Here is a 27,587-nt window from a genome sequence, read left to right on the forward strand (position 1 = left end):
TGGGTATAGAATTGAGGCATATATTAAGGACTTCAAAAGGTGTTTTAGTCTGACTGAATTCTTTCTGTAATTCAGTATCACTTGAGAAGCTTGACTATTAGAACCCAAGAGAACAATGTTGGAGGTGTTTGCAGTCCTTTAAAATTTTTGCTTAGGTTTTAGATTTTCTGTTGTTCTTGTAAGATTGTATTCTTTCTTAAAATAGATATACGTGCTTATACAGTGTTGAAATGGGAAAAACCATGGTGGGGGGCAGGCAGGTTTGCTTGTACCTGTGCCAGGAATGGATCCACACCCTGTGAGTGCACTTGTTTTAAAGTGTCCAGGTGAGTTCAGACCATACTGATCTTGGTTTAGTTGTGTCTTGTTAACTGTTATCTCATTTTTTACCATCCAACGAATCTTGTGGGTATTATTTTAAGATTGCACCAAGTTTTTAATTCCAGTTCTGAAAAGACCCAGAATAAGGAACCTTTCCAAAGTTTGAGATGATGCAAATAGTGGTCAGAGGATAAAATGCTTTCAGTATGTATGTTTTTAGAGAGAATGCTGATAGACAAACTCCCAGGTAGTCCAGCGAAGAAGAAATGTAATTTTACTTTGCAGCTCAGAAAGGCATTCTGAGTCATTCTAACTACTGAGTCAAGCCTGTCTGGTCTTTGGAATGTGTATCAACATGTAAATTAATCTGATGAGTCTCCCTGTTGATAGCCAAATCAGTACTCTCATATGTTCTTTGATTTCTAACTACTTCTGGCTGTCACTAGGTTTCTCAGGGTTCTTAGTAGTAGGGCAGTCAGGGCCCTGCAAATTCCACTTGTAAAGGTTGTTGGCATAACTCTGGGGACAGGGTATTGGAGATTTCACTGTTAGAGAAAGTTTGAATTGAAATGAAAAGCCAGTGCTGATGCTGAGTGCCTTGGGTGAACAGTCCTAAAATCTTAATTTGGAGTGTTCTCAGAGTACCTGTCACTTTGTGGAAGGGACCACTTGCAGCTTTCCAAATTATGAAAATACTTATACACGATCAGTTAAAAAGGCAAGTAATGGCTTTCAGCTGTTGCCTGAGATCTATTAGCTGCATTGTGTAATGACAACTTGCTTTACAGTGTAGGATATGTCCTTTACTATCTCATGTAAGTAATGCGAAGGAGAAGGACTGATGTGTGAACATCACAGATTCACAGAATTGTAGGGGTTGGAAGGGACCTCCAGAGATCGAGTCCAACCCCCCTGCCAAAGCAGGTTCCATAGCATAGGTTACACAGGTAGGTGCCCAGACGGGTCTTGAATATCTCCAGAGGAGGAGACTCCACAGCCTCCCTGGGCAGCCTGTTTCAGTGTTCTGGAAATTAGAAATACTAGAAATACGACTGAGATGAAAAACAAGCCACCCCATCTGTATACCCTGTGAATATGTATACTTCTAATGTAATATTTGTGTCTTAAAACTGTGATCAATCTTGTTTTTTGGGGCGGGGGGGGGAGCAGATAGAGCAAAGAAACATTCAATTCATAGCATCTTTGTTAATTACTGTTGAGGTTTGTGTGCCATGGGTGGATGAAAAATGTGATTCTATACAAAGAGTCTTCAGCAGATGTGAAGATTTAAAGGACTTTTGACTCAAGTCCTACAGGGAAAAAAAAAACCAAAACCCCACACTTTTTTTTTTTTTTTCACAAATTCAAGATTTCTTTGCTTTCTACCTAAAACACTAGTGCTGTTCTTTTAGATGGTAGCTATGCAGGCATTTGCATCAGGAAATAGAAAGTGTTTGGACTCTCTTAACACATGCAGCTTAAAAGGAAGAGGGATGAAATTGCCTCAATATTCTTCTATACCAACATTAAAAATTGTTTCAGTCTAGAAACCTTTTAGAACTGTTTTAGTGTAAAACAACATGTTGAAACAACAACAGTCGTTACTGTGTTTTGGTATTGGGTTGTATCATGTGGTGGCATTTTGAGGAGGAAGCTCTGGTTTTGTACTGATTACGCATTTATATATGCTGATAGAAAGCTGCCTCAGCTGAGATAACGATGCGAACATGGATACCTGTCATAGCTATTTATGTGCCTTTTAAAGTTCAAGCACATCATTCTGAACTGATACTTCATTAAAAGAAGCATGCAAATTGTGTGGAATATGTAAGCTGAAGATGGTGCTGCTGAAGTTTTCTAGAAGGATCTTTTATACTCTGCTCTTAAAACCAATGACTAGTTTAGCTTGGCACGATTTTTTTTTGCCTTTGCTGTAGATTTTTCACAGATGATTTTCCCAAGAGTAGCTGTATCTCTCAGAAGCTAAAAGTTCCTCTCTTTTTGAATGGATCAAAGTACTTCTTAAAAACAACCAAAACCTGTAAGATCCTTTGGGTTTAGAAGTAACATTGGAAGGCAAGAAGTGTTGGCTGATGTTTCTTTGTATTCAGGAGGAAAACAAACAGATTCCTCTTCCCACTGCTCCCCCACCCCTTGCCCCAGCATGCTCTTCTGGTAGTGTTGCCTCCTTTGCCTCAGTCGAGGGAGGAAAACATAGAAGAACGGGTTTCTTACATTTTTCAATGCTTGCTCCATTGAAAAACTGAAGGTGTGACATGAACAAATAGAAGAAGAATTGCATGTTGTAGTTAGAATAAAATGGAAAATGTGATTGCTGTGTTACAAGCAGTAAAGTACATATCTGTGTTACAGTTTTTAAGGACTTTTGGAAATGTGTTGAGTAATACATGGTTTTCTGAACCAAAGTGCAGTGACAGTTCTAATGATTATGGTATCTTTTCTCAGTGTCGTGTCTGAAATACTTTAAAATGCCTGTCTGGTTTGGATTTCATAATTTTGTTGAATTATGTTAATTATGTAATTAAGTTGAAACTTCTGGGGATTTTTTGGTAGGAATACATTTCAGTGAAGTTCTGTTATTAGCTTGAACATTCCTGGGTTGAAATGAGTTTAGTCTGAGAGTCATGTAGATGAACTGTTATGATGTTAAAACTTAGGAGGTAAGACATAAAGGAGCAAAGTTTGTCCTTTAGGTATATTATAATTTGAATCTTGTCTTTCAGAGATTTGCAATTGGAGAATGTAATATTTTCTGTAATGCTGTTTTATATACTAACTGGAGCTGAGAAATTAATTCTAAAGAGCTAGAATCTCAGATTTAATTTTGTAAATTTCACTAATATAAATCCATTGACTGCCTAGGTTTTTTTTCAGGGAGTAATTTCTTAGATTATAGGGTTCTCCTATTTGTTATTACTTGCAAATAAATTATTTAGAAGATTTAATTTAAAAATTCCCTCTTTATCTTCCCTACCACACTTTTTTTTTTTAAAGAAGAAATACTTCTACAGTTCCAAACTCTTAATTGATGGTTTGCTGCAAAAAACCCCCTTTTATATGTGCGTTTAAGTTTTTGCTTGAGTTCAGTGTCCAGTTCAGCTGGCTTTGAAAGTGCCTGCTGGTTTTGACAGTGTTTTCCACTTGGTCCAGGAAATCTGTCTAGGTGACAGAATGAAAATACAGCTTCCATACGTTGACACATGATGGTTAATACTGTGTTTTGTCATCTGGCCCGATTCAGGTGACAGCACAAGAATGCACATTAAATTCAATAACACAGTGTGAATTGATTGCTTAATTATTTTGCCTTTTTCTTAACTTGTTCTAGCTCAAGGTATTACTTCCAGTTCAATATATTGCTTCCATTTATATAGACTTAACAAATTTGATTGTAAAATTACTCTCGAGACTTCCTGCTTCTGTCTCAAACCTCTAAATGAACTGAAGTTTCTAGAAGATTTTAATGAGAATGGAAAAGTGAGCTAATTCTACTGTATAGCACGTTTTTGTAATGCTTTGAATGTTATGCAGCTTTTCTCACTTGGTGGATAAAAGCTTCTAGCAATTTTGTGTGCACTGTTGGAGCTCTAGAATAGCAAGACCTTTTGTTCAGATACTTTTCCTGTGTGTTAGAGATACAGGCTTAGTATGCAGTGTGGTGATAACAGGTGTCCTGTATTTATGCCTTTGAGGCTGGAGGAATAGTGAGAGAGAGGAGCCATGGAATTCTTTCTTCACATGGGATGGAAGGCTCTACTTTTATCCTTTGAAAGTGTGTTTTAAGGGATGAAATGTGTTTAAGGTGACTGGGGCAGTTACTGCAGCAGGCACTCCCTAGTAACTAAAATGTAACATTTATCATAGTTATGTCTGCAGGGTTGATCCACACCAAGTTGCAGTTCGTTGTAATGCTTTATTCATTAACAGTTGTCATTTACATTTCAGCTTCTGGAGCCAGTTTGCCATCAGCTCTTCGAGTTCTATCGCAGTGGTGAGAAACAATTGCTACGATTTACACTGCAGTTTCTACCAGAATTGATGTGGTGCTATCTTGCTGTCTCATCCAGCAGAGATCTGCAGAGCAGTGGATGCATAGAGGCTCTTCTCCTAGGAGTTTATAACTTGGTTTGTATTCAGATTTAATTATTCAGGCCTAAAAACATTACTGTGCTTTTGGGAGGGATGCTGTGCAGTATTTTATGAGGAATAATTTTGTGTCAGATTTGAAATTAAGTGATTTGGTATCTCAGTTTTGACTCTTCAAATTGGTGTCCTTGTCAAAAATCTGCAACCATAACCTTTTGTTCTCTTATTTTGATGAATATTTTCTCTGTTCTTGTGGTTCCTGGAAAGTGTTAGTGCACTGATGGCTAAAGGAGCCAACAGAGTCCTCTTAATTTTTTTGTTTGGGTTTGGTTTTTTTTGTCTTGTTGCTTAGTTCTTGGTGTGGTGATTTAATTTATTCTGCTTGAGTGCTTTTAGAGGCACTACTTCTGAACTGGTTGCCCATATTCCCTGGAGTATTTTGACTGTCATGACTAGAAAACACAAAAAAATCACTTTCAATAAATTCTTTGTTCCCAGCTACTGAGCAGATTGCTTTGACTTGAGATATTAAATGTCTCCTTTCATTTTATAATAACTTTGACTTTGTCATATTTTATATAAAAAGATAATATTTGTTAGTAAATTACTTTGAGGAACAAAATTGTGAAGGAACCTTTAAGAACACACCATATTTTCCTTATGCATTTAGTCTTTTTATGGCTATTATAGAAAGATCAGTCTTACGTTCATTGGTATTTTCTTCAGTGCGGTTTGTATGTTCTGGGTGTTTGAGGATGGCTTTTTGGGAAGGGAAATAGTGATGCAACTTCTAAGACTCCTCTTCCCATTCTAAAAATCTAGAGAAGGCAGCTGCTATCTTCTAAAAATAATCTCAAGTCTCTTTACTAAGCAAGTGAAAATATATTCTACCCAATAGTTTGTTTAGAAAGGCCTGAGCCCTTACATTCTGCCTAAAGAAAAGTTGAATATATTGTGTATTTTATGCAGGCTTAAAATATGCGTGTATCTGAGAAAAAAAACATTCCTGGAAAGCATCTGGTATACCTTACACCTCAAGTCACTTTGCTCTCTTCATTTCCATGATGATGTAATCTGAAGTGGTTGATGGATGTGACTATAATCCATTGTTTTTCTCCTGGAAGTGATTATAGTTACAGTTAAGCTAACCAGTCTAGTAACATCTTCTCTAACTGATAAATAGTTTCTTCCTCCGTAGGTAACAACAGCTAGGGGTCATAAGAACTTTATTTACAGCAGGCTTCTGTTGGAAGCTGTAGGTCAACCTGGTTTTTTTGTTACATTTTTTGCCCTTCTGCTTTAAGACAGGATGAACACATGCTGAAGTAATGCTGTGTTACTGATGCTAACATCTTTCCTCCTATTGATGTCATGTAAAATTTCGAACTTAAGCAATCAGGATGATACTGTTCTTCAGTATACAGGAGTTGAAAAGGTAGTTAGACCTGCTTGGATACTTGTTTTCTCTTTAACCAGCAAGAACCAAAAGCAAGAGGAAAGAGATAGTCTAACACAAATAGTAATACTTCTGTAAGTATGCACGATGGTCTCTTGGAACTTGAGGGAATTAACAACCGCCACAGAGTCCTGCAGTTTCTTGCTGAAGGAAATTGAAAAATTTAAGTATTGCTCAGAACAACTTTAAATTCATTATGTTGTCAGGTGTGTGGAATTATTGTGGCTGAACCTTGAGGTCATGAATTGGTTTGTTCTACATTCAGGTTGGAGACACACAGCAGTAGTGCATGCAGTTGATACTTTTGGCTCTTATGGCTGTACATCTCAGGATTTTTTTTCCTAATACACTTTGGATCTTGAAATACACTCCTGAAACTTAATTAGAAATCTGATTAGACTGAAGAGTCAAAATGTTGATATTTTTTGACTCTAAAAGTTTGGATGTAGCCAGCTTGTCTTCCTCTCTCCTCACATATATTGAGAAAACTATTTTTCCACACTAATTTTTGACTTCGTTTCTGCATCAAAGTATCAGTGGTTTATATGGAGAGTGGAGGAGCTGTATAGTTCTTTAGACTGACAGCTGTGTATGCCTCTTTGATACTTCTTAGTCTTCTATTGCTGCTTCATGTTCTACTTTAAGACATTAGTTTTAATAATTACAATGTGAATTTAATCCATCAGTCTTCCAAGGCATGGGTGTTTGGAGACGCTGAAACTCCCCTCAAATAGCTATCTATGGATTTGTGAAATTGGCTGCTGAAGTTGAGGGGGGGAAGCAGTTCTTGTGTGTGGTATTCATTACTGGTTAAGTATGCTCTGGAAATTCTGACATTCTTCTGCTTTGTAGGCACACCATTTTTTGCCTTACCCATCAGTCTTCCCCTAACCTACAGGAGTGGGAAGCCTGCCAACGTGCTGCTGTGTTGGTGTGTTGCAGGAAAGTAGCTTCCCTAAAGCTTTGCATCCATGCTTCTTGCAGCTCTCTTGAAGTACAGTATTGTCAGACTTGGGTGTTTGTAAATGCTGCAGTGTCTGCTATCGTCAAAACATATGAGGCTGCAGTCATTCCAGAGCTGTATTTCAAAATCAAATTGCTTGTAGAGTCATTACTTGATTGGTAAATGGTTTTTGGAATAGAATTATTGTGTGTTAACCTTCAAATTAGCAAATAGTGCATAATTAAAGAAAAGGATGTCACTGTTTAAATACATTGAGATTTCTGGATAGTGTTCTTAAGGTGGACACTGTAAATGCAGGTGCCCTTAAGTCATTTGAATAGTTTTCAGAAACAAAACAAATGCAGTGATAGAAAGCAAATACAGAGGGAGTTTATAGCTTGTAGCTTGGATTGTTATAGTATCCCTGCCTGTCCCTATAATAATTTGTTGGCTTTTTTTATCCCTTCACTCCAACCCAGCATTTAAGATTTTTGAATGTCTGGTCTCTATAGTACAGAGTAACCATTTGTATCTTCTGTCTTTTTCAGGAGATAGTTGACAAAGAGGGACACAGCAAAGTGCTGAGTTTCACCATTCCCTCTTTGTCCAAACCTTCAGTTTACCATGAGGTAAGTGATATCTACAAAGTGAAGTTTCTACTGATCAAGAAAAGCAGCATGCTTTGGGGGCCCTCTTTTTAAAGCATAAAAGTGAAAAGTAATTTTAACATGTTGTATGATGACATAAGAACGTATTTTTCAGTCTTCCAAGTACTACTAGCTGATCTCTGAGTCCCCTTCAAGACTGAATAGTCATAATTCCATAATATCCATGCACCATCTATGTGTGTTTTCTGTTTTATACCTTATCTGGTATAAAATAACTTCTCTGCTCTAAGAAAGCTAAGCAGCCAGGTAACCTTAAGCCTTTAGAAGCTTTATGAACAAATATGGTGATGCTGGTGGTGGTCAATTTTCACATACTTGCAGCAGGACTCTGGGTGGACATGTCTTGAATGACCCCTTTTCCTTTAGCCTTCCAGCATTGGCTCCATGGCTCTCACTGAAGGAGCTTTATCACAGCACGGTTTGTCCCGGGTTGTGTACAGTGGACCTCATCCTCAGAGGGAGATGTTAACAGCACAGAACAGGTGAAATTCTCTAATAGGATTTTGCTTGAGAGTCACTGATGATTTCTTATAATTGTTAATATAGGTTAAAGATGGATTGATGTATGCTGTGGGGTTTTTGGTTTGTTTTTAAACATGTACATGTAGATACAGAAAGACTAGCAGTGCTTATGTGAAGAGGAAAAGCTTACAGAAGCAAAGTACTCAATTGTCAATTTTATTGAAACAAAATATCAAATCTGTATTGATAACTCTTGAAAACTTCTGTGTAAACTTGTTTTCTTTTCAGAAATAAATTTGGTAATGTAATCCTGATGTTTCTTGTAAATCCCAGGTTTGAAGTGCTGACTTTCCTTCTGCTCTGCTACAATGCTGCCTTGAGCTACATGCCTGCCGTTTCTCTTCAGTCGTTGTGTCAGATTTGTTCAAGGTAATTTCTGTAGGTTGATTATACTTTAAATGTCATTTTCAACTTGAAAGGCAGTTTGAATTTTTTTTTAAAAAGGGGAGGGGGAGCAATGAAACTTCAGGTTCCCAAAAGCTGCTTGTAAACTTGACTTTTTTCATAAGTGTTCCCAGCTGCGTTATTTGCTTTTAAAGTATCTATCATATGACTTTGGGTTGAGATCTCAAAATGGGGAAGCAGTGACCTGGCTTACAAGCAGCACTGTTAAGTGGAGAACTCAAATCAAGGTTTTACTCAAAGTAGTTGTGGGGGTGTGCACTAAACAAAATCAGAAACATTTTCATAAATTTTGCATTGCAACCTTACTATTTGGATGCTATTCAAGTTCAAATTTTCCTGAAATTGTAATGGATCTTGAAACTGGAAATATATCCATTCTTACAGATACTTTGGGTATTTCCAAAATCTTACTTCAGAAAAGTAAAAGAAAAACCCCAAAACCCACCTCAGCTTTAAATAGATTCTGTTTTTAATCAGTGGGGTTTTTTTGTCTGAGAGGAAAATATGGTAGTAAATGTGTGTCTCTGGATTTTTGAAATTGGACTTTGGGTTAACAAAAAAAAAATAAGAATGCTTTCTTTAATCCAGGAAAATTGAAGTTAGCAACATGAGCTTATTACCAGCCATAGTTCCCAGGTTCCTCACACAAAAAACCATGGCAATGGATGCCTGTAAGATCCTCTCCTCTTCAGAGGAGGTGAGCGTGCATTGGAGCATTTGGCAAGACTTAGAAGAGTCTTTATAAGATCTTTTTCAGATATGGTGCTCTAAAATTTAAGGTAGAAAATATATAGAAACTGAGGATTGTGGACAGGAGACTGATGTTGCTTATTTGGCTTGATTAGGTTTTGGTTGTATTAGGGATCAACAACTGTTTAAAAGCCTCCAAAAGAAACCTCAAGCAAATTCCTGGTAGATGCAAGTGATTGTTTCGACTTCAAAATGTTGGATGTTTGGATACTGTACAATTTGATTTTTATCTTGGTTCTTCACTCCCTGTTAGTTTTAGCATCCATGTCTTCTTGCTTACTGAAAATCTCACCCTGATATTTCAGGGATTCAAAGGACTATGTGTGAAGACCATAATATCTGTCAGTACCCCGTTTGGATGTGGTGCTGACAGAATAACTCCTTTAATTTGTTGGGCAGTGTTGAATTTAGGTTTCTTCTGGAGGATCTGTATGAAAGCAATCCACAATGAATGTGTTTTCTTCTAGTAAGTCTAATTCAATTGTTCTGACTCTTCTAAAGAACCAAAAGCTTTAGTACTTCTTTACAAACGTGAACTGTAAATGTGACAATTGCAGTAAAAATATTTTGTGCTGATCTCAAGTTTTGTAAATCCAAATTTTTTACATTTGGGCATCTTCAGTTACTAAGTCTTGTTTTGTAAGAGTAGTGTCTTATCTGATGTAAAAGCAAAGCAGTTCTGCTGGTGGCATTTTAGGCCTTTTAGAGGAATTACCTCAGATCAGAGTAGGGCTTTTAAACTGATACTGGCCTTCTGTAATACAGTTTTGTATATAACCATGAGTGTTAACTGATCACATTCCTACTGAGAGTTCCATGTTTTTAAAAAAACCTGCCAATTTCTTCTATACTGTAGCATCTAGTTAATGCATAAATATTTGCACTGGTGTAAAAATGACCTCCTTAGATGTTTTTTATGTAAACTAGCATTATTATTTAAACTGGGCACTCAGTGCTGCTTCCACCGTTCAGGCTTTATGCAACACTGAAATGCTTATTAGTTTAGTGGATTATAAATGTGATCTTTGAGCCAAACCAAAGGTAGAAATTATGGACTATCTGGAACTAAAGTGTTGCTCAACCTGCCTAATAGTAGTCTCTTTTGGGGAGCTAAAGGAAGAGGAAAATGGGATGGCATTCATGTGGGGGAGTTCTTAAACCAAGTTAATTTTGGTAACTGGCTCCTGTGGTTTAGGACTAGTTAAGAGTCAGAAGATGAGCTTTTGTGCTTTAACTCTTAGTATTTATGGACAAAATGAAATGTGAGAGGATAAACTCATTTGGTTCCAATATCTTAAGAATAGTCGATTTCATTCACTAAACTGGAAGAGGTTTGTTTTAGCTAGTTGTGCATGTACTGTGCAGCCAAACTGTGTATTTTAAAGTGCAAATTTATTTGCATTCTGGTTTCTAAAAACTTAAGAGTTTTAAGCTATTTGAACAAATAGCAATCTGAAGTAATGTATTCCTAATAGTAATAACAGCCTTTTAATCTATGCTTTGGAGAAGGAAATACTTTGGTTAATGTCATTAAAGGTCGTTCCATAAGTCCAATAGTTGTCAACAAATGGAATATTTAACTACTCAAAACCTTTGATTTCCAAAATGTTCTGACTACAAAACTTGATGTGGAATTTAGTTCAGAACTAAATTCTAAACCTGAATTTTACTGGATTTTAGAATAATTTTATGAATGTGACACTTGTGATTTCTTTGCTTGAAAATTTGCACTGAACACCTGTATTATAGGCAATGATGTTTGTTTCTCTCTATAATGGTAATAGTTGCTCTGCTGCTTTAGATCTTTAAATACCATTGACTCAGGGTTGTTTTTTGCTGTGTAGCAAATATGTGGATTCAGAATTGCTTTTACTGGTTGTTCTGTTATGTTCAGGTAATGTAAATGTGACAGGGGTGCCTAGGATGTCCCTCCTGTGAAGGGTTTGAACTGTGCCGGTAGAGGGCATACCCACCCCTCTTCCAAAACGAGAAATGGTCTGCTCCAGCACAGTGTTGTTGATAGATACCTTCCTGTGGGTCTACTGCAACTGAAGCCCATGCTAAACACCTTGCTTTGTAGTGCTCTACACAGAGGTGGTTCTGCGTTATTTGCTAATGACTCATGCCTGGTTTGTTTAGAATTTGTGTCTGTGGATATCCTCGCCAACAAGTGAGAAAGTACAAGGGAGTCAACAGCAGGATTCCAGTTTCATCTGAGTTCATGGTCCAGATGCTGACAGGAATTTATTATGCCTTGTAAGTAGTTTGTTTTGGTTTGGTTTGGGTTTTTTGACATGCATACAAAATGAAGAAACGTCATCCTATTTTCTACACTCAATTAGGCATGCTACCTTTTAAAATGTTCTGTTTTCTAGGGGATAGATGCTGTGTCTAGCTATAAGGTCCTCAGGAAGAGAACATAACTCTCCAACTAGTTGGTTGAAGTTACTGATGGGGACATACTGGGGACAGAGGGCTAGAACAGCACTTAATAGGTATAACTGCTGAGGAGAAAAAAAAAAAATCAAAGTCTGCTTTTCCAACTGTCTGCTATCCACATTTTGCATGCTTAGTTTTGACATCAGTCTAGTTAGGGAAAAAAGGTCGTCTTTTTTTTTCTCTGAAATCCTGATTCTATCTATCACTTGATAGTCATGTTAATATGTGAAGCTTTCTTATCAACTGAAATTAGAGACTAGTAATGCAGGAATACTCAAAAGGTGGAGTAATATTTTAAAAATCTGTTTGAATTGCAGAACATTTAGTGACTGTGATAACTAATTATGTCATTTTTAAACTGTTCAGGGTGGCCAACAGAAATAATTCTTTATGTCCATACATGCTACTTCAGAACAAGTTCTCTAAATAGCAGGTTTACTGCCAATGAACACGAGTAGTTGAACTCCTGAATTGAGCTCTCAAGGAACACTAATTCTTTGACAATTATGTGACCAAGAAGGTACATCTATTGATATAGGTGCTTATTATTATGTATCTATTTCCCTTTGTAGTTACAATGGAGAATGGGATCTGGCTCGTAAGGCTATGGATGACATTTTGTATAGAGCACAGCTGGAACTATATCCAGAACCGCTGCTGGTAGGTATTTCAACATTCTTTGAGTAGAATTTCTACTCTAGGGAATCCTTCCTGAGAACATGCATCATGCAACATCACACCAGGAATGTAAATCCTGTGAGGTCTCTGTGACAGGGCTCATGTGAATAGCACTGTCTGCAAGTATACAAATAACATGTGCAGAAGTCTTTTCAATGTACTTAGTTATTCTATCATCTTCCCAACTGAACAAGCTATTTCAGTAGAACATTTCTAAATCATGACAGCTTAGAAGATAGTGCAAAAGCACTCTAAGTAATAGCTGTGTGTTTAAACTGGAAACTTTAAAACAGTGGTGAGTATTAGTTCTGGGGGGTAACCAGCATTCTTTATAACTTGTGCAAAAAGTTAGTGCCCCTTTTGACCTTAAAATGGAATTGTACACAATATTCTTCTTGGAGTAGTAAGTATTCCCTGACAGATTTTTTCTTCTAAAATCTGAATTTTCATGTTAAGAACTTAACCATATATTTTCTGTTCTAGGTTGCTAATGCAATAAAAGCTTCACTACCACAGGGTGCCATGAAATCTAGTAAAGAAGGTACAAGATGCATTCAGGTTGAAATTACACCTACTTCATCCAGAATATCAAGAAATGCTGTGACTAGCATGTCTATCCGAGGGCATAGATGGAAAAGGCATGGTAAGAAACACATTTTACAATGAGGTCTCAAATTTTTCACATGTTTAAAACAATATTGAGAATTTTGTTACTGCACATCTGCATTACTAGTAAGTAAGCAGCATTTTGGAGGGGTTTGTTTTCTTGACTGGTGAATAAGAATCTTAATGCAGTTCAGAGTGAGTATACTCTTGCTTTCCTTAATCATGTTTTAAAACAAAATACAAACTCCCATAAACCTCAACCACAACCCACCACACCCTCTCCCAAAACCCCTTTTGGTATAAGAGAGCTGTGCAAAGGTTCTGATTCTTTAGAGGCATTGGTTCCTGTTTTCTTCTGAAAAGTAACTTACAGTATGTGAATTAAAGCATTAACATTTAACAACTTTACTGTAGAACCTCATTTATCTTAAATTGCTTGAAGAAAAACTGGATTTAAGGGTAAGAGGATAAACTGTTAGATCATGGTGTTGTGGTTTAACCCTGGCTAGCAATTAAGTGCTATACAGCTGCTTACTCAGTCCCCATGCAGTGGGATGGAAAAGTGAAAGTGAGAAAACTCGGTTGAGATAAAGGCATTTTACCAGGTAAAGCAAAAGCTGTGTGCACGAGTGAAATAAAGCAAGGGATTCATTCCCCTTGGGCAGGCAGGTGTTCAGCCATCTCCAGGGAAGCAAGGCTCCATCATGTGTAATGGTGACTTGGGAAGATGAATGCCATCATTCCAAATGTCCCCCTCGTCCTCCTTCTGACCCTGTATTTATATGCTGAACATGACGTTGTATGGTGTGGGATATCCCTTTGGTCAGTTGGGGTCAGCTGTCCCAGCTGTGTCCCCTCCCAACTTCTCATGCACTTCTAGCCCACTCACTGGTGGGGTGGTGTGAGAAGCAGGAAAGACCTTGGCTCTGAAACATCCCTGTGCTATCAACGCTGTTTTCAGCACAGATCCAAAACACAGCCCCACACCAGCTGCTGTGGAGAAGATTAACTCTGTTCCAGCCAAAACCAGCACAAGTGGGTAGAGAAGAACATGGATTAGGGACACTTGAGTGCTAGTTCACTCCTAGTAATTGGAAGTGTATTAAAATAAGCATTCCCTTTGTGTTACAGAACCAGTATTAGGACCATCCTTATAAGAATGCAAATTTTTCAGCAAATACAGAAATCTAGTTTTTAGAACTGTTACCACCTTGCAGGGGGTGATGCTTGGTGAAGTTCAAGGAAAAATGGGTGGGACAAGTGTGCCCCACAACAGAAAACAGTGAGGTGGAAGGGAAATGAGAATAACGGTAGGTCTCAGAAACGGGGCGGAATGCTGTGTTTCATGAAAGTTTTGTGAAGCAGGAGAAGTTGAGAGACATCTAGTTAGCATGACCCAAGTGAGGAGTAATCCATGATTAGGGATGAGGATTGGATTTACACCAAAAAATCTCATGTCAATGTTTTGTTTGGCTTATTGGGGAAACTTTGGATTTGCCTCAATGGTACAGGATTTAATGGAGAGGAAGAAAATAAGTTCGTGTAGGGCTGGGAGCCGGGGGGGAACCTTTCTAGCAGCTTGTGGGAGTAGTTGTAAGTTTGAAGGCTGTGTAAACATCAGGCTAGCTTAAAGGCCAAAAGTGGTGTCTTTGATTAGCTGGCTGCTGCCTGATTGTTTTATTTTAAATGGTAAATGTTTTAAGCATATACCACTTCATCCCTTCAAAATTTTCATTATAAAATACTAACAGATTCTTTTTTCTTTTTTTTTTTTGGTGACTTGAGAAACCCTTTTAAAGCCAGTGTGTGTGGTCTCCTGACCTCATAATTCAGTGTCCCACAATTCCTGGTGGAAAAAAAAGATACGGACTAGATCTTCAGGGTCAGCATGAAGAAAGAAGAATGAGGCTTCAGCTTACAGATACTTGTTTGAATTAAAATAAATTTTGGAATAGGTAGAAATCAGATATATATCGTGAGCATTATTCTCTCTCCCATGGTGTAAGGGGAAAAATTTAATTGGCAGTTTTATTTTTGGGCATCAGTATACCAAAAAAGAGTTGTACAAATGGTTAGGAAGCTAGAGGAGACAGCTGGGAGGTAGTTTAATCTGACACATTACAAAGACTGGAAGACCAGATGAACCAAAGTATCCCTTGTGGGAAGCAAAGAAAAGCAAAACTTCCTAATCACTAGTTATTTGTGTAAAATAAAAAATGAATTGCAGGTGATCACATTTCCAGCTGAGAAGTGTGAGCTTTAGGTTTTTATCTTTTAAAAAATTGTTTACTAGCTCTTGTTAACCTTTGCTAGAACTCTAGATTTAAGTCCATTTCGAAAAAAAAGTCATCAACATTTAATTTTGCTGTGACTCAGTCCTGTAACCTGCTCGTTAGACGTGTTACTTGGGAGGGTTTTTGTTTTTTTTTTCCAAAATCAAATTAGCCTTGGGAGACTTTTAAGGTAGGTAATTTAGAGATGCTAAAGGTGAAGGCCATTTGCAAAATGGAACCATATAATCACAAATGGATAGTATTTATAGAGTCAGTTGATACTAGTCACAACTTATCAACAAATTATTCAGCGCTATTGAATTGGATTGCTTAAAAAAGGGAAGCATTAGCTCTTCTGTTTAGCATGAATTTTTTGTGTGTTTGTGTGTTAAAAACGAGCTTTGAGTGGCATCTTCGTGATTAAAGGACTGGAGCATCTCCCCTACAAGGATAGGCTGAATAAACTGGGGCTGTTCAGCCTTGAGAAAAGAAGACTAAGAGGGGATCTTGTTAATGTTAATAAATATCTCAAGTGTGGGACACAATGGGAACTAGCCAGCCTCTTTTCAATGGTCTGTGGAGACAGGACAAGAGGCAATGGCTTCAAGTTGGAGCATAGGAAGTTCTGCAACAATATGCAGCAGAACTTTTTCACAGTGAGGGTGACAGAGCCCTGGGGCTTGTGGAGTCTCCTTCTCTGGAGATATTCAAGACCCGTCTGGACGCCTATCTGTGCGACCTGTCCTAGGGAACCTAGGGGAGGATTGGACATGATGATCTCTGGAGGTCCCTTCCAACCCCTATGATTCTGTGCTTCCATTCACAAATAGAGGAAAACTAGAAAAATCATAGTGTGTAAGGGGTATAAACAACTAAATGAATGGAATTTTGGAACAAGTAAAGCAAATGGTAGCAATGCTTTCCTTACTAATGTAAAATCTGCCAAAAGTGCCCTCTAAAAGGGTTGTTCAGGAAAACCTCCTACGTGTAGAGGTAACGGGTCAGAGAGAAATACTCTGTGACAGACTAAGAAAAGCTAAGCAGGTGATGTCAAGATACATAACACAAAAGCACAGACATCAGCTAGAGAAGAAGAAATTGAAGAAATTGACTTTCATGGAGTCCAAAAGGCTTAGAAACATGAGTCTTTGAATCTCTGCGGAGAGAATTTTCTTACATATTTTGAAACAGCATTAGTTCCTGAAACAGTTACAACTTTTAGGAATGTGGAATGAAAGTTAATTTTGGGATATAAGCTTGATACTTTTGTGAGTAAATCAAGCACTAACAATGTTGTGCAGGAAATGCAGCTTGAGCTTGTGGTGGTTAAAATTGGATTACAGTCCAATAAGAGTGCAGGGACAGTGGAAAGAGAGGATCTCCTCCAGCTGAAAAGCATTATTGCTGCTGCTGTGAAAAATCATCTCCTCATAAATTTCTTTCACTTCATCCTGACATGGACTTCATTCTGTCAGTTAACTGCCTGTACTGACACTTCTGTACGTGTGCAAACTGGCAGTGTAGTCTGGTCCTTACTTAGTCCTCAGGTCTGAAAGAGCTGTGTTATGAATCAAGCACAAGGATTGAGTTGAGCTGTGGTTTTAGTGTTCTTTGTCAAATTTGCTGCTGTAGTGTTTGCATATAGTATACATACATTAATGCATGTAGAATATATATTTATATAACATATAGTGTAGTTCTTACTCTTCTTCACTTGCATTTCCATGGTTATATACCCCTTCATGGAGGATGTGCTGTGACTACCAGTACCTGTTGGTTTCTCTTTTTAGTTCTGTGGTTCATGTAAATGCAGTTTTGTGGCTGTAGAGCTAATACTGATAAAGCAATTCTGAATACCTTTTAAAAGACCTTCCAGACACCATGGAGCTGTCAGGTTGCTGGGGTTGTAACTTGTTACTTGTGTATACTTAGAATTTCCATAAGATTTGACTCACATTTATTTTCACTTTTTTCTTCTCAAGAGTTCATTGTTCTCAAACCTGTCTAACATAGACAGGCATCTTTTGGGTTGGGATTTTTACCAGGACCTTGTGGGAACTATTGTGTTCATATCACTAAATAGCATTAAGTTCCTTGTGCCTACACACTACCACCATTCCCATACTTTGAGTAGCAGGGGAGTGTTCTCTTTACTTGGGGATTTCAGGCCATGCCTGCAGGAATCTTTGACTGTCTTGAAATATTTTAATTTTTTTTTTTTTTTTGCCAGACTGAGCACTTGTGTATCTGCTGTTGATGACTTAGATAAAAAGAAGTAACCTCAAAACCAAGCTGCACTGGGTTTTGCCTTAATGTCTTTTGTTTGGTTTTCCAGTGCTGCAGAAGGTTGTGGTGCTTTCCCTTGCCCTCAGCTTAATCCTGTTTTCTCAATTGTTATTAGTAACTGACTTGTGTGATACAAGTTTATTGCAAACTAATTTAGTTCTAAGCTTGCATAAGAAGCTTAAAAGGCTGAGGGCATCAATGTTTAGGGTATATAATTAGTAGGTGGCAGAAACTGCTGCAAAACTTCATAGGTTTTATCTAAATAAGTTGATTTTGGTAACTGGAGAATTTTCCTACTTGTAAATATCTTTCTCCTTGAATTTTTTTTTTAAATGAAGAAAGAAAATAGAAGTCACTTGAGTTGGCTTAGAATTTGGAAGTTGATATGCCATTTCACTATAAAAATAAATTTTGCTAGAGCGTGTTGATACAGGGAATACAGCCATAAAAGTGGGTTATGAAGAGTTCATTGATTTCTCAGAATCTCTGTTTGTTTGTTTCATGATTCTCAGAAATTTAAATTTTTAAAAATAGAGCATAGGGCTTTCCAGTGTGTGGGTGCAGGCCAATAATTGGAGGATTAAAACCTGCAATTTAGACATAAATCAAAACTCCATACTTGCTAATGTCGCTAATTAACAAGAGGTTAATATGTGAACATCTGCTTTAATTCATAATGCTTTAGTCATCTGTATCTATTGCCTTTTGTTTCATGTTTCATTTCAGACATCTTTTGTGTTTTGTGTTTGTTTTTTTTCTCATCCATCTTTAATTCTAGAGCAACCAGAGAATGGTAATGATGCCACTGAATTGGGCAACTTTGTCATACCTGAGATTAGTGTCACAAGTGTGGCTGGAGAGAGGACCGGGAATGGGGAAAAGAGCAGAACACTAGCAGAGAATGATGTTCAGCATTTACAGGGAGTACAGGAAACAGCTACAGATCCTAGAACTGACAGCAAAGGCATGCCAGAAATCAGGAGGCAAAAATCTGTAAGAAAAATGATGGAGGATGGAATAACCTCATCTGGCAGAGTGCAGTTTTAGCAGAGCACTTGTAGCTGCGCTCTAAGGTACCGCTGTTGATTGAAAGGGTCACTGCTGCATGTTTGGAAGATTGAAGTCTGCAGTTAATATATTTGCATGTGTAATAACAAAAATGCATGTATTGCACACAGCCTCGTCTGTGCCACAGACAATGACAACATACTTGCAAGTAGATTTATTTAATCTGGAGAAAATACGCTCAGCATATCTTTGAGTTTATCAGGCATATTTATTTGGTTTACAAAATCCAGTGATCAATGATATAAAAAATCCATCAAAACAGAGGTGAAAAGCGTCTGGCTGTGTACCTCGTATTTCCCAAATACCACCATTCACTCTATATTGGAGATCTCAGGTGCTTGAGTTTCCAGCTCATACCACCAGACCTATGATGCAGAAGGTGACCTTTCAGTCCTAAAGCAATCTTGGGTTGCTAAACATGCAGGTGCCGTGTTGGGTGTCCTGGGGCATTGATCACACATCCTCATAATCAATGAGCTTTGCAAAATCATGTATTGGAGCACTTACTCAAAATAAGATTTATACTTTTTTGTTCTGTTAGTATCTTCTAATCTGAAAGTTTCTAATCTCCTGCATGAATTAACAAGACTGCAATTTTCCCTTCCAAAATCACTACAAAATGAGATTGGGGGCATGCTTTTTTGATCTGGGTAATGCAGCATTATTTGCTGTGGCTTTATATCCTAATGAACCTTCATTCCAAAATGTAATGGAATAGGTAAGTGGTTTGCCTTCTGTCCTATGGCTGTATGGCTTCGTGCTTGTACATACCAAAATCTAGCAATACCTAAAATCAATTCATGTGAGAGAGTCAATTACTAATTCTTTATTTCTCTTTCTGCCATGCAGGTAATTCCGATTTAGCCATTCAAGAAGAACTGATAGAAGTGTCTGAAACTGATGAAGGGTTTTACTCTAGGGCTGCTTCTAGCACGAGTCAGTCTGCCCTATCTAACAGCAGCAACACGAGCAGTAAGAACCTCTTAGGGAAGAGCCAACGAAGGTCTGGAGGAAGTAAAGCTGGAGGAAAAGAAAAAGAAGGAGAAACCTGCAGAGACCACTTGTCACGAAAACAAACTCAGAGAGCCATGAGTGAGAATCTAGAGCTCGTCTCTCTGAAGAGACTGACACTGACAACTAGCCAGTCCCTGCCTAAGCCTGGCAGTCACAGTCTGGCCAGAACAACCACGACTGTGTTCAGTAAATCCTTTGAACAGGTCAGTGGTGTCACAGTTCCAAGTAATCGTGGTGGTGCATCTGGTACAGAGGCAAACAGGTTTTCGGCTTGCAGTCTTCAGGAGGAAAAGCTCATATATGGAACTGAAAGAACAGATCTTCCCATTTTAAGCAAACAGCCTAATCAGCAGCGACCTCCCAGTATTAGCATAACTTTGTCAACAGATTGATCTTAAATTGGCATGTATGAAAAAATCTAATATTGAGGGTTTATGCTGATATTGGTACACTGGTATATGAATCTCCTTAATATGGTATACATTACTTTATTACATGTCAAGCCCACAAATTCTTAATTGGCTCGTTATGGACAGTAATAGCAAATAGACAACAGTTTGTAATTATTTTGTCCCTGCTTGTAATAGGAAAGTTCCTCTTTGACTCACTGTATTTATACCCCTGATTGCTTACAGCATCATGTGAAGCTTAGTGCTTCACCATTTAATGAGCCTGGATTGGCTGTTTAGCTGCTGACCAAGATGCGTGGTGTTTTATCCAAATGTGCAATGTGGGAGCAAACAGAGCCTCTTTCCCAGGGTCTGCTCTTCTGCAGAGGCGAAACTGCAAGTGATTGTTCTATTTGAGAGAAGCCTTGCAGTATGGGTGTGAAGTGTTGGAAGGGGCTGTGTAAGAACAAATACTCTGTTACGTTAACTGTGAGAAAGCTGCGCGTACGTATCGGGGTAAAACCAGAAGCATCAGTTCAGTGTTGGATGTTAGGGCAGTTTTTGTGATGGTAGTTAGTACACGTTGCAGTGTTCATACTTTATACATTTGTGAGTCTGGATTATAGATGCATTTTGGTTTGTCTGTGCATCTGAAACTGGGCCAAAAGTCACACAGCAGCAGTACTTGAGGATGGGAGTCTTCATCAGTTGCTATAGTAGTCGCTGCTTAGACTTACAAATTGTGTGACAGACTGTGTTTCAGATGTAAAAATATCAGGCACAAAGCAACTCATGGAAAAGTCGCTGTCACCAGTATTTTTATGGTTTATGGTGAAGAAATGTGTTTTATGTAATGCAGTTGTGTAGAAAACAAGGTATGAGCCCTTTGCACGAAGTCAAACGAATCAGGAGTGTGAATGTGTTTAATGTGAGCCTCTTACTTGAGACTAAGAGAATACTACCAAAGGATGTGTACTTCCAGTAACTTGCAAGCGCAAAGGGAAATTACAATGTAAATATAACAAGCACTGTAATTCCTAGTCTTTTATAGCTATTATTTTTCTAGTTTGAAATTCTAAAACAGCCTGTTCAAGGTTACCTGACCTTCAACCTTCAGTTAGTTTGGTGACCTTTTTTGATACCAGCTTTTGTAACATTGCGACTTTAATTAAAAATGGACAGTAAAACTTCTTGTGCAGAACTATGGAGAAGGAATAGCTGACAAAATTGCTGCAGTAGCAGTGATTAGCTAATAAACAGGCATTATATTATTATGAGTGGAGAAATAGAATGAAGATCCTGCCCAGATTTCTGCAGCTAATGGTCCCTTATTGTCAAGAAAGCAAACACTGCAATTCTGGTAGACTTTCCTATCTGCCTGGAGATAAGGTTAAATATCCCGTTTTGACTTAAACAGAAGCACAAGTAGCTTTTAAGCAGCTAATGTTATTCAGATTCATAGCTGTTAATACACAGATTAATTAATGAAAATATGAAGAACCATAGTTGATAGGGATAAGTTAGTTGTATAATTCTGCTTCTAAGACCACAGAGTAGATGTGTGCATTTCCTAGTATCTACCAAAATCTGTGGGATAGCTGCCATCAGCCTGTAGACGCTTGTCTTCACGTGAGAGCATTTAAATGAATGTGCCACACTCTCATTCTTCGTTTTCCTGTGTGACATCATTCTACTCTAGTAATGCAGTATTCCACCTTTTTTAGTGATGTGTGTTCTAACTTACATTCCTAGTGTATAAACTGCAGGTTAGCCCTGGTGAGTGTTTAATACTTTGGCCAGTGAAACAAGCCATTTCTCTGAAGTTGAACGTTTTTGTAACTACTTTGTGCAGCAGAAAATGTTGCATCTCCCATACAGGCTTTTCTGCAGTAGGGGGTTAGACAGCACATTTGTTTCAGACAGAGTGACACGTGGCTGCTGGAGATGCACAAGCACAAGAAGGGCTTTAGGCAGGTGGTAGCAGATGTTGGCTGGCACTATGCATACCCCATGGAAAGCTCTCCCTTCCCTTGAGGTTTGTTCTAGGTGTTAGGAGGAAACAACCCACGGAACTTGGAGCTCTGGCGTGTAGTGTTTAGGAATACTTTGGAAAGACTTTAAAGTAATTTAAATTGAAACATAAACTGGAGTAGGTAAAATTGCAATTGGCAAGTGTACTTTGGAAACACTTGGCAGCAACTTAAACTGAAATGTAAACTAGAATAGGTAAATAAAACTGCAATTGGCAAATGTTTGTTGCGATGTTATGAGTTAGTGTTAAGGGAGTAGAATTTTTAAGTAATTCTGCTGGTTTTGTTTTGTTTCATTTAGTTCATGGTTGTTCTGGTCATCTCCACATAGAAACTTCCAAACTGGGCATTGGTATAAGATGTTGATTCTACTGGAAAGATTTTTGTCACTTTAGATATAAATAATCAGAATTTTGAAGGATCTAGTAGATATGTAACCTAATGTTTACAATACTTTTGGCTAGAAATCAGTGTTGAAGTAAATTTGGTTTATCCTTTTATTTAATCCAACTAGTTATTCCAACTGTGATCAAGCCAAGATGTCAGTTCATAATGGAACGACTGAAATTACAGAAATCATCGTACTTTTCTGAGAAAATGAAGAAAGGAGAGGTTCTTGGTACTAAAAGCTGCTGTTTCTACATATATGTGACTTCATATAAATATGTGTGTCTGTGGAGCAACTTACACAGCGAGCATGTTTTTGTGAACTGACATCACACCTTGATACTGATCAAGTCTAAAGAACTGATCTGTGTAATAAAACTTGTGCTTTTCTTAAATGGGAAAGAAAAAAGCAGGATAAGGGAAGGGAGAGCAGAATTATTTGATGTTCAGATGTCCGTGGTGCAGGATTGGAGGGGTGGGGAAGAGAGCGAGGGGGGAGTTGGGCAGGAAGCAGATACGTTCATTCTTTCACATTATTTCTAAAATTGTCGGGCTTTGGGGTTTTGAGCATTATATGATCATGTTAGACTGAGGAATGACAAATACACATTAAAGAAGTAGAAGTCTTCTAACAGCCTAAGGAGAACGTGTTAAGGCATCCCCTATTTCAGTCTACCCAGGAGTGGGTAGTTCTGATGAATACACTCCAGGCATCACACGTGGCTGCAGCATTCTTTAGGAAAAATTTATGTAGGAGTGGATCCTCTCAAAAGATAACAAGAGGAGTTGTTTTAATGCTGACACTTACAACTGACCTTACTGTTCTAGATGGAAGGGCACTGTTTCCAATGATGGCTTTGAGCAGCAACACTTGTAAAACTGTTGAAGCTGAAAAGATTTTTTTTTATTGTGAGAATCTGTAACATTAGTGCAGAAAGCACATGGCCTCTAACCACTTGCCATAGATAAGAGCTGCAGGGAGTGAAATGTCCTTGAATTGCCTTGACTACCTGATAGGACAGGTACAGAACCACACTGCCCTCCAGGGAGGTCTCTTCTGATTTCTGAGGACTCTAGAAATTTCTAATTTAATTATGTCTGATACCTTTTGTCAGTGTTTGAGGCTAACAGTGCTGTATATAGGTGTGTAATATATTGCCTTTTGTATTTGGATAATTCTTCTATTACTAGATGTGTACATTTCTTAATATTGACCAAAATCTGTGGAATAATAGGTGTGTCAGTCTGTAATGTCTGTCTTCACCTGAGAACCTGAGTTTAAATGAATGTCCCACACTTTCTCATATTCTTCAGTTCCTTGTGTGATACTGTTCTGGTTTAGTAACATAGTATTCCACCTTTTTTACAGTGGAGTGTTCTCTTAATTGTACATGAAAACTTACATTCCTAATGTATAAACTCCAAGGTTGTCCTGTTTGGTGTTTAATAATTTGGACAGTAAAATAAACTGGGTTCTTTTTGAAGTTGTATCCTTTTGTAAACGCTTTTTACACCAGAAAATTGCGTCACCTCTTTACTGGTTTTGGTGAAAACCACACAAGCAATGGATTTGTTCAGTTTTCATTATAGACAACTAGAAATCACGGTAAGATTGGTGGTGTATTACCTAAAATATGCCATGTAACCGTTTCACAGACGTGGGCGGTGCAGATGGAGCCTTGTCAGGTGAGGTGCCAGGGCTGCACCACACGTCTGAGACACACTGACCCACAGGCAAAGGGTGAGCTGTAAACTGGTCGATGGCAGAAGTAGGTGACTGGCCTGTCAGTAATGTGGCACTGCTTGTGCAGCAGGGTGGTCCCGATGGTCTTGGTGTGACAGTGGCTTGGTGTGCAGCCGTTACCTGCAACATGTCTTTAATGAGCTCTTCTGTCCAGCCAGCTTCACCGTGTCTCTGTGACCTGCTGGCTGGGGGCTGTTTGCTGCCTTTGCCATGAGGGTGCATGTGGCTGGCCCACACTCTCCTTGTTTCTGAAGACCCCTGGGGCATTTTCTGCAAAGCTGCTTTCTGGCTGCCTGGGCCTCGTGTGTGCTGGTGCCTGGGGTGCCTTGTCCCCAGGAGCAGGACTCGGCGGTGCCCTTGAACCTTCCCAAGGTTTGTGTGCTGGCTCACGTCTCCTGCCTGTTGATGTCCCTGTGAGCCGCAGCACACCCTTCTGCTCCCAGGTTTGTTACCTGCAGACGTGCCAAGGGTGATGTCTGTGTCATCACCCATCTTGGGGATCAACCTTTAACTGCCCTGGCCCGGGCTGGGTGCTGGTGCCTGGTGTACAGCAGTAAGGCCGGGTGGCTGGCTGGGCTTGGTGCCACTGGTCAGGGCCCTTTGAGCCTGGCTGCTGAGGCACCAGTCTGCTCTCAGAGGCCTGGGGGTCCTGAGGCCTGCTCTTGCTGGTGACCACAGGAGCAGAGGTGGCAGCAAGTAACTCGGGCTTTTCCAAATCTCCTCTCAGCAGGTTCTCTGCCCTAACTGGTCATGGAGTTCTGCTCTTCCTGTTGCTGATAACTTGGCTGAAGCTTTTCCTGCTGACCTTTACTTCCCTTTCCAGATTCTCCTTCATTTGGGCTTTGGCTTTCCTAACCCTATCTGCAGGCATGGGTAGTGCATCCTGTAACTCCCTTAGCTCCCCTGCTCTTCCTTCCACCTCTACACGCTTTTTTCATTTGTAAGCTGAGTTAGGAGCTCCTTGTTGGTGCACCCCAGGCCTCCTGCCACCTCTGCTTGATCTCCTGTGTGTTGAGATGGACCATTCTGGAGCCTGGAGCAGATACTTCTTGAACTTCAACCAGCTCTCCTGGGTCCTTCTTCCCTCTAGGATGGTCTCCTGTGGGCATCTCCTGAGCAGATTCTCTGCACAAGCAAGTTCTCTTCTTCTGTAGGTCCAGGGTTGTGATTGTGCGTTTTGTTAAACGTGTCTTTCCTTTGCCTTTACAAACATAGTCTCTGGGGAAATGCTGTAGAGAAATGTCAATCTTGAGCCTGTTCTTTTGAATGGAGAAGACTCAGTTTCCTTTCATACAAACTGGTCAAAAAGGAATTCTCAAGATTCCGAATATTTCACTTCAACAAGCTAAATGCTTTCTTTTCCAAAAGGCACAAATTAAACCTGATGCTGTCATTGGCCTCCAAAGCCTGCAAGATTTGCTGTTTCTGTTACAGTGGGTGCAAGGCAGTGCTTAGAACGGGGTCTTACATGGTTTCAGGTTGGAATTGTTACTGATTAGTGAAGGACAAAGTGAATTTTAGTACCTCCTCTCTTCCCAAAGTGTGGTAGTGAGAACAAAAGAAGGTAATGGTACCCCAAAATACAGCCCTTAACGGAAGATGGGAGTACCTGAGAGCCTGCTGGGCAACTCCCAGTAACAAGGATGTTTGAGGGTAATACAAGGAGTTAGTAACCAGTTACAGAAATTACTCCTCTTTCTGCAGACTTTACAGCTAGCTGCCTGCATTGAGCTTGTATTAGAATTGTTTTTCATGGTTTATGTTAATGTAGTTCTGTATTAAGGGTGGGTGCAGTGTGGGGGCCTTCTCCCAACCCACAGCTGCCAGGTAATAAATCCATCTGCTAATTCAGGGTAGTGGGAAAGGCGTCACTGTGGCTCCAGAAACCTTTGCGCAACGAGCCTTTACATTGCACGCTGCTCGCTTCATTAGCTTGATTTCTTTAAGATGAGGTTGTGTTTAATTATCTGTTACTCTAAATGTGCTGGGACAATACTGAAATGTAATGGTGCAGAAGGACTTGTGGAAGTTGGTGTGAGTCACACCGTGCTCCTGACAAGCTACGTGGTTGTTGTTGCTCTTGTTAATGCTGACTAACACTGGCAGCCAGTCATCTACAGAGAGTTTCTAGGTAGAGTTTCCTGTGATTTTTTTTTTAAACCACAATATTAATATTTTTATTTTGTGGTGTTTTTAAAATGCATCATGGTTTCACTGTTGTTAATAACCTGCAGTTCAGGCTTTGCTAATAATTCTGATTGAATAATTGGGATAACAGTATATGCGATAACATTTTGGAATCAAGTGCGAGCCAACTGTCATACCAAATGTCAGCTTCCAGCAGGCCATCCTGCCCTGGAATGGTGGTGCCAGAGAGATCTGCTGTGGTAAATCACAAAATGGAAAGACTTTTGCATGGTAACAGCATTGATAGTCCCCAGAAGATTGTTTGCTTGTGAGTTAATTGGGATTTATAGTCCTCATTTCAGCCGTTAAAGAAAACCATTCCAGCTGCTGTTCAGCTACTCTCTGTAGCTCTCTCTTCAGTGCTCTCTGTGCTGCCTGGAGAAAGGCACAGGCGCTGTCAAACAGATTCAGCCCATCCTGAGATGGGGAGCTCCTCTCTGACACCCGAGAAGTGTTCATCCTACCTCTTGCTTCCTTCTCATCCCGAGCAGCCGGCTCAGCATTGCTGCCTCGCTACTGCTTCCTACTGAACCTGAGCCCCACACCCCCCTTCTTGCTGCGTGAAGCCGAAGTTTCAGCACAGCATCACTTCAGCATCGCTCAGTGTCGGCAGCTGTCCTGTTCTTACTGGAGGCCTTACAAGCTGGCAGATGTCCAGGAAGGATAGATCTGCTTTAGTAGTTCTGCTGGCCCGGATGGAAAGATCAGCTTGAAATAAGTCAGGTACCAGGAGTTAAGATTGGAACTGCATTTATTTGGGCTATATGAGTAACCGTGAAATACTTGTGTTTCTACAAGTCCAAAGCAGGAAAGAAGGAAAGAACCGGGGCACAAATCAGCGTTCCTGTTGCTGCCATTCTTGCTTCAGGATCCCACTTTAAAAATATTTAACAGCTTTACCAGCTTTTGAATTTAAGTGTAGAGTAGCAGCAAGGCTGTTAAAGCTTCTTTACAGCTGAAGGATGCCTGTTCAGCTCTAGCTGAATCCTCAGACAGATCTGAGGCTTGGTTCTTAACTATTCAGCCTCGGCTGCCTCGTGCACTGCATCAAGCACGTAACTTAAAGCTCCTTTGGCTATCCATGAGAACACAATTTTTCCTTCTACCAGTGTGGAAAGCCACGTTATGCTAAGTATGGCCCTTGAATCTAGCAGGAACCCAAATGTGTTTCAGGTGTTCAAGTCTTCCCTGGTCCAGTGAAGGGCTGAGGAGAGATTTTAATCATGTATTGGTCCAAGAAAGGCTTCCTGACCATCATCAGATGTGTTTGTAACTTCGCATGGCAGCCAGTTAGTTTGATGTGTGGCTGTAGGA

General features: G+C 39.3%; 1 protein-coding gene across 1 annotated transcript in view; it reads left to right on the forward strand.

The window, feature by feature from the left end:
* The window catches only part of HYCC1 (hyccin PI4KA lipid kinase complex subunit 1), a gene marked incomplete at its 3' end in the record, with an annotated part of 37,847 nt that extends 17,919 nt beyond the window's left edge, over positions 1 to 19,928 (forward strand). Inside the window, exons 4-11 of the mRNA XM_084260212.1 lie at positions 4,288 to 4,467; positions 7,376 to 7,456; positions 7,862 to 7,977; positions 8,291 to 8,386; positions 11,312 to 11,428; positions 12,184 to 12,271; positions 12,773 to 12,932; positions 19,372 to 19,928. Coding sequence (XP_084116338.1) covers positions 4,288 to 4,467; positions 7,376 to 7,456; positions 7,862 to 7,977; positions 8,291 to 8,386; positions 11,312 to 11,428; positions 12,184 to 12,271; positions 12,773 to 12,932; positions 19,372 to 19,928 — 1,395 coding nt within the window. The remainder of the gene's footprint in view (positions 1 to 4,287; positions 4,468 to 7,375; positions 7,457 to 7,861; positions 7,978 to 8,290; positions 8,387 to 11,311; positions 11,429 to 12,183; positions 12,272 to 12,772; positions 12,933 to 19,371) is intronic.
* Between the last annotated feature and the right edge of the window lie 7,659 nt (positions 19,929 to 27,587).

Source organism: Gallinula chloropus (assembly GCF_964237585.1).
Source record: "Gallinula chloropus genome assembly, chromosome: 2".
Taxonomy (NCBI): domain Eukaryota; kingdom Metazoa; phylum Chordata; class Aves; order Gruiformes; family Rallidae; genus Gallinula; species Gallinula chloropus.